Source organism: Setaria viridis, chromosome 9 (assembly GCF_005286985.2).
Source record: "Setaria viridis chromosome 9, Setaria_viridis_v4.0, whole genome shotgun sequence".
NCBI lineage: Eukaryota > Viridiplantae > Streptophyta > Magnoliopsida > Poales > Poaceae > Setaria > Setaria viridis.
In genome coordinates this window covers 48,940,637-48,948,222 of record NC_048271.2, presented here as the reverse complement: position 1 = coordinate 48,948,222, position 7,586 = coordinate 48,940,637, and the positions used below count along the sequence as shown (strand labels likewise).

General features: G+C 45.8%; 1 protein-coding gene across 2 annotated transcripts; it reads left to right on the top strand.

The window, feature by feature from the left end:
• Positions 1–78: 78 nt before the first annotated feature.
• LOC117837132 (filament-like plant protein 4) lies at positions 79–7,452 on the top strand. 2 transcript variants are annotated; one of them, XM_034716715.2, is made up of 6 exons: positions 79–775; positions 3,037–3,137; positions 3,537–3,732; positions 3,980–6,308; positions 6,385–6,445; positions 6,707–7,452. In XM_034716715.2, exons 2-6 carry the CDS (start codon positions 3,051–3,053, stop codon positions 7,133–7,135), a joined length of 3,102 nt encoding a protein of 1,033 aa, XP_034572606.1. In that variant the 5' UTR covers positions 79–775; positions 3,037–3,050; the 3' UTR covers positions 7,136–7,452. The 2 variants fall into 2 exon arrangements, with proteins under 2 accessions (XP_034572606.1, XP_034572607.1); XM_034716716.2 differs by lacking the exon at positions 79–775 and adding an exon at positions 843–2,301.
• The last annotated feature ends 134 nt before the right edge of the window (positions 7,453–7,586 follow it).

The window sequence follows — 7,586 nt, the reverse complement described above, 5'->3', positions numbered from 1 at the left end:
CAGAGCTCCCCTCCCAACTTTTCCCCACTCCCCCCACTTTCTTCCCTCACCTCCTCCTCCCCTGCCATCACCCCCGCTTTTTAGCCCACCTACCGGCAGCAGACGCAGGCCGCAGCGCCCCCATAACAAAAAGCACCCGCACCTCCATTCCCCACCTCTCGCTCGCTCTCTCCCTCCTCCTCTCACCCCTTCAAACCAAAACCCAAACACCACCGCCTCCGCCACTCGTCACTGCAGCAGAGAGCCGAGAGGAGAGCCGCATTGCCAAACCAGGCGAAGCCGCAGCGCCGCACGCGCCCGCCCCACACCGCGCACGCGACGGCCGGACCGAGCCGGGGAGGCGCCACCGCCGCCACCTACCCCAGCCTACGCGCTTTGGCTTGGCGCTAGCGCTCGCAAGTAGTTGCGGGCTAGCAGCGGGGGCCGAGATTCCAAAGGGAAAAGGCCCCGGGAGCAAAAGGGAGGCGAGGTGCGGAGGAGGGGAAAAGCGGGGAGTGGGCAGTGGGGGGAGGGAGTCCAGTCCAATCCAATCCAGCCCGACACCGGCCGACGCGGCTGCGCAGGCAGCGGTGACTGGCTGGCTGGAAGGGAAGTGTGCTCGGCAAGCGACGCACGCCACCGACACCGGCACCGACACCCCCGCGCCGATCGGAGCCGCGCGCCAGATCCAACGTCCCGCCGGAATCGCGGCGGATTCCGGCGACCGCGGCCACGCCCCGGATCTGCATTCCGCGCAGGGCCTCCTCCTGACCGCCTCGCGGCCTCGCCTCCCCCAGTAAGCGCCCACTTCCTTTCGCCTTCTGCTTGCTTGATATCTTTTCTGTGTTTTCCGTTCGTTGCCATGATGGCGGTTGCTCTTCCTGTTCCCGTGTGCAATGTGTGTAGCAACGTTTACTACGTTCGTGTTCGGGATTTTTTTTTTGTTTGATCGTGTGTTTCGACAGCGGAGCCTGGATGCGGAGTTCCTCTGTTCATGTCGCCCTCTCTGAAATTTTACTGTGCTGTTTAAACCCAAAATTTTCTCAAACAGTTTCTGAACATCGTTTCCACCGCTCCGCTCGCTTGGTTTGTTGATTCCACCCTCCGGGCTTTCCGCTTCGTGTTTCCTTGTCCTTTCTGGGCTGAACTCTTAACTCAGTTGCAGCGAGGATCACTCACACGGCGTCGGTTGCACACGAATAGTTGCGCTTGGGCGGGTAGAATCGCCGTGCTCTTGCTCCCCTCTCTGCTTCATCTCCCCCCTTCTCACGCTTGTCTGCGGTCTGCTTCTGATGAACTCACTCTCTCCTCTGACATGGAACATTCCAATCCATACTTCACCTAGTACTCGATTTTACCGTGCTTTTCATTTTGTTCTCCATGAAGGAATCAACTGGTACGGACGCTTCACTCTTCCATGGGAATAACTGATAAGGGTTTCTAGTACTACTGCTGCCACTGCCAAGATTAGTAAGGGACGGAGATGAAGAGAGGACGAGCACCACAAGAACACGCAAGGACAATGATGCAACGAGGCATCTGGTTAAAAGCCAAATCCACCGAGCGAAGACCGCCATCAATGTCCGTATGGAGTTGGAGTAGTAGCAGCTCCCAGCTTTTAAGCCGGGTCACGCGCGCCTTCTTTACGGCCGGAACCACCAGTTCTTTTCACCGGAACGCAGACTTGCTAGAACTGGAACCTGCAGCAGTGTAACCATTGATTTTTGATTCGTCACCTGTGCCCGGGGGAGCAGTAGGCGTCTGGTCAGGTCATCTCGGCCGGATAAACATGTGCTGCCCCCACGCCGGCAATTACTTCCGCGGGCGTCTTTGGTGCCCGTCTTAACTGCGGTTCTTGCCGGGCGGGCCTGCCTGCCGTTGCCGTTCGCGCTAAGCTCTACAGCCTGTGCGCTTTGTAGCTGCAACCCAACGCGCGATGATGGTCCATGCGGAGAAGATACCGCGTCAATTGAGCTGAGTTAGGTGCGCACACGTGACTGAGAGTAGGAGAATAAGCTTACTTGCCCGCGTCAATGCCCTGGCCTAGTTCTGGCATGACGGTGATCGGATCGGGTGCACTGTGCTGTGCTTGCAACTTGGCCTCGCGTGGGGGCCGCCCGCAACGACGCGTGCTGATGGTACCGGGCGATCTTGCTTGAAGGATTGGTTTCCTGCAGGGATTCGATTCTTTTGGCCTGCCTGACCTTGACCGTGCCCTGTCCTATATAGCTGTGCCTCCACTGTGGCAGAAGCTTCTGCTTTTTGATAATTGGATGTGTACGCGGCCTGCCAGTGGAATGTTAAGATACTTGAGCTGGTGAGGTACGTTCGGATTTATGAACCCTACACGGCCACACTGTTGACTGATTGGAGTTGTTGATTGTATTATTGGTATTATTTTATAGCCATATATGGTGGAATGATTGTGAACTTAAGTGTGGGTAACACTTGCCCAATAAACGGTGTTTCACTAGTTTCTTATCTATGATATGCAAATTGGGGTTCTTGCTGGCGGCGCTAATTATGGAAGTTGTATGGAGTAGCTCATTTGTCAAACGGCTGTAGCCATACATTGGTTTCCTGTCTAAATTCTTCATAGTCGTTATAGTTGTATAGTTTAGGCTCACATACTTCTGATGTTTCCAGTCTCCAAAAGTGTATATGGCTTCAATGTGTGTATTCTGCAAGTTATTTTCTTAAATTTGGTTACCTGATCTCAGGTTAATTCTATACTGACTGTACCTTGTGCTCTTGCTTTGAAGATAGTTTTTTTTTTTGGTTGAATTAACTGTTTGTGGAAACTAGTATGCATGTCTCAACTAAACCATGTGGTACTATGCTAGTTCATTTTCTAGAACTGTGCTTTGTTCTCATGAAATCTCGGTCTTTTATTTGCTTTATATTGTTGCCAAAGTTAGTTACGAAATAATTTAAATTCAGTTAGTTTTGAGCTTCTTTCCTACCTGGAGGCATGCATGCTCTATTTACGTAGAAAATATAGAAAGGCAAATCTATCACATTTGTTGCTGATCATAGATATTCACCATATCTTATTAGATACTCTGCAACCAATGGATCGCCGCAGCTGGCCTTGGAAGAAGAAATCATCTGATAAATCATCAAATGCAGATGCGTTGCAGAATTCCAATCAAGAACAGGTTTGCCGAGCTTTCTTGTGTAGTATTGTTTTATAAATTGTTCTAAGTAGCATTGTTTTAAGATAATATTAACCTTTCCTTTTTTCTGCTTGATGCTGCCAGAAGATAGATTTGATAGGTCCAATACCATAGGGACTGTTCTGAGTTAACTGATGTCACCATCCTTGGTTACTGATCCATGCAGCCATGTCTCTTTAGTTAATTTTTTCACCCTATAGCAATAGGGTCACATACCGTTTAACAAAGCAATGGTCAGCACTAGTTGCTCATTTTGTTTTATTTTGAACCTCAAAAGCTGGTTGGGCAGTAAATTTGTACATTAGTATATAAACCTGATTTTTAAGTTTTAACTCATATTTAAAGTATATTTCTGCTGAAATAAAATTTCCTTCTTTGCAGGAAGATAAGGCTCCAAAATTTGTGCAAATTTCACCTGAAACATATGCACATCTTACTGAGTCAGAGGAAAACGTAAAAGGTTTAGAAGAAAATGTGAAGGTCTTGAATGAACAACTCTCTGGAGCACAATCTGAGATCACAACCAAAGATGCCCTAGTGAAACAGCATGCAAAAGTTGCCGAAGAAGCTGTATCAGGTGCGCATAAGATGAACTTTACTTTTCCTTCTGAAACATATTTGTATAAATCGTTTTCTTGTTTTGATAGAAGATAGTAGCTATAGTAGTTGGTCTGTTATTGGGTTATGACTCATGAAAGTAGGTTGGCTTCTCTATACATTTTTTTCTCTGCATAACACTTTTGTTTTTCTACAAGATATATCCTAGTTTATGATATCACTATACTAAACGAATTGGTGACACAATTTATGTTTTGCTGTGCTAGGTTGGGAGAAAGCTGAAGCAGAGGCCTCGGCACTGAAGCTTCAGCTAGAAACTGTTACATTGTCTAAGCTAGCAGCTGAAGAAAGAGCTGCCCATCTGGATGGTGCTTTGAAAGAATGCATGAAGCAAGTAAGAACTGTTAAGGAAGAAGGTGAGCAGAAGCTACACGATGTAGTCTTTGCAAAAACCAAGCAGTGGGAGAAGATAAAGGCCGAGTTCGAAGCAAAATTACTTGAATTTGAACAGGAATTCATAAGGGCTGGCGCTGAGAATGATGCACTCACAAGATCACTCCAAGAACGGGCAGAATTGTTGATGAAAATTGATGAAGAAAAAGCTCAAGCAGAAGCTGAGATTGAAGTCTTGAAAAGCACAATCCAGTCAGGGGAAAGGGAGATAAATTCCCTAAAATATGAACTGCATGTTGTCTCCAAAGAGCTTGAAATCCGCAATGAAGAAAAGAACATGAGTGTGCGCTCAGCTGATGTAGCAACTAAACAGCACCAGGAAGATGTCAAGAAAATATCAAAACTTGAAGCTGAATGCCAAAGATTGCGTGGCCTTGTTCGGAAGAAGTTACCTGGTCCAGCTGCACTAGCTCAAATGAAAATGGAGGTGGAGAGCTTGGGCAGAGAGTATGGAGACCACAGAGTACGACGATCCCCTACAAAGAATTCTGGTTTCCATCGTCCCATGTCTCCTATGTCTCCTGTTCCTGATTATGCCATAGAGAACTTACAGCACATGCAGAGAGAGAATGAGTTTCTAACTGCTCGTCTATTAACAATGGAAGAAGAAACCAAGATGCTAAAAGAGGCACTGACAAAGCGAAACAGTGAGCTGCAGGCATCAAGAAGCATGTATGCTAAAACAGCAGGCAAGCTCCGAAGCTTGGAGGTTCAAATGTTGACTGGAAACCAACATAAGAGTCCATCAACTCCAAACATGGATATTCACTTTGATGGTGCACTGAGCCAAAATGGAAGCAACCCACCTAGCATGACTTCAATGTCTGAAGATGGTGTTGATGATGAAGGAAGTTGCACGGAATCTTGGGCCAATGCTCTAGTATCTGAGCTCTCTCACTTCAAGAAAGAGAAAGCAGCCAAGAGCAGTGCGACAGAAGGCTCCAATAGGTTGGAACTCATGGATGACTTCTTAGAGATGGAGAGATTAGCGTGTTTGACTTCTGAGGCTAATGGCAATGGCAGTACTATTGACAAAATGAAGATAGATGAAGTTGGGGCTACTTTGTCCAGTGTTACTGAAAGAGACGGTGTTAAAGATTTGCAGTCAGCTTCACCAATGTCAGAGACTCCATCTAGTAAACAGCAGCTATCTGAGAAATCTTCACTTTTGAAATTACAGTCAAGAATATCTTCCTTACTTGATTCTGAATCACTAGAGAACAATTCAGGAAAGATGCTTGATAGTATTAGAAATATCCTAAAGGATATTGAAGATGAGGCAGATTCAATGAATACAAATGGTAATCATCACTTGGATGCGACCTTAAATTCAGGGAGCAAATGCACCATGGATCAAGAACTAAAGAGAGCCATATTGAAGATTCAAGACTTTGTCAAGTTACTTGATCAAGAACTCTCCAAGTTTCAAGGCCAATCATCTGACTATGATGGGCTATGTGAGAAAACACAACACTTCTCTGCATTAGTTGACAAAGTTCTGTCAAATGATAATGGCCTAAATGACCTTGTCATGGCACTATCCGCGATCTTGTCAGAAACTGGTCAGATTAAGTTCGCAATGTCGAGAGACAACAGCAATGAAGCAGAAAGTAATAATTTAGATTGTGTTGATAAAGTGACTCTACTTGAAAACAAGGTTCAGCCTGAGCCGGTAAAGGACAATGTTTCTGGTCTCTGTACACTACTGCCTCGTTCATCTTCTGATCCTGAGTTTGAGGGGCCTGCTGATTCTGGATTTGATGCTAAGACTACACTGAAGATATGCTCACCAGAGGAATATGAACAACTTAAATCTGAGAAGATCAATTTGGAGGTAGAATTAGCGAAGTGCAACAAAATAATAGAAGAAACAAATGTTAGATTAAGTGATATGGAGAAAAGCTTGGAAGACCTCACAGCCAAGTTGGTTGACAGTGAGAAATCAAATGGCTTGAGTGAGACACAGTTGAAGTGTATGGCTGAATCCTACAAGTCACTTGAATCAAGAAAAGTTGAATTAGAGAATGAGATACAAGTATTGCGGTCCAAAATAGATACTTTGACAGATGAACTCACCGATGAAAGACAAAGTCGTCAGGAGGACTTAGCCAAATACAAAGATCTCGAGGAGAAGATGGAAAGGTGAAAAATCAAATTCTTTGGCTTGTAAATTACCATCTGCTTGATTTCTATTCTGACTTGGTTTTATGATATGAAGGTATGAGTTGGAGAGGAGTTCAATGTTTGTGGATGAGGATCCAGATACCAATTCAAAGCAGGTACGATAGTTTGAAAACATCTAGTTTCCAAAGTTTTTCACATTGCTATTGCCTACTATTCATTTGTAGCTTCTTTATGAAAACTACTGGCAAGTACACCTTCTGATTTGTGAATAAAGGTTCCAAATCATTAAGCATTGTTAAATCCATTTGAACATTTTTCAAGATTACTCTAAACTGTAGATTTTTATGCTGGGCTACTAAACGTTTCTTGATATGGAATACTTTTGACATCTAACTTTTGTGTTTAAATGATGACAGGAGAAAGAGATAGCAGCAGCAGCTGAGAAGCTGGCAGAGTGCCAGGAGACAATGCTTATTCTCGGCCGTCAGCTGCAAGCTATGCGTCCTCCAGCCGAGTCTTTAGGTTCTTCACCCAACCGGCAGCGTATGGAGGACTTTCTGCAGGATGCTGTAGGAACAACGGCAGGAGAGTTTTCCCAGAAGCCGGGAGGCCAACCTGATACAGACCAGGAAATGCTAGGGACAGGAAATGAGTCTCCGATCAATGGATTCAAGACGCACATGACCCCTTCTGACGTGGACGGAAGCCCTTTTCCTTCTCCGAACAGCTCCAAGCGTCCCAAGCATCGATCGAGATCCTCTTCATCTTCATCTTTCACTAACCAACAATTGGCGGAGAAACAAAGCCGGGGATTTAGTCGGTTCTTCACAAAGGGCAAAGAGTGAAAAATTCTCCTGGCTGCCGCATCAGGTTTGTTAATTATTGGCGCCAAATGGGTGGGGGATGGTGGAGACCATGAATTTCTGTAGAGCTAGTGGGGCAAGCCTGCTTGTGTATTCTCTCAGGTGATGCCTTGGGTTGCTGCAATAATACTCAGCTTGCGGTCAAGCAGGTTGTGGCGAGAGTGTGTGTGGGAATGTAAGCCATCGGTATCTTCTGCTAGAGCTTCTCCGGGTTGCTGTGTGTTTGAAACCTCACTAAAACCTCACTGTACATGTGCTTACTTGCCTGAAGAAGAGCATGGTTGTTGGTTTGTGTTGAATCCTCTTGTGAAGTAGCCTGTATATTGGCATTGGACTGATTTGCTGTACAGTTAACCTGGGTTAGTTACTTAACTTCAAGGGTATCGATGTATGTTTGTTGACCAGTCTAAAATCCTGAAGGCGCTTACGATGC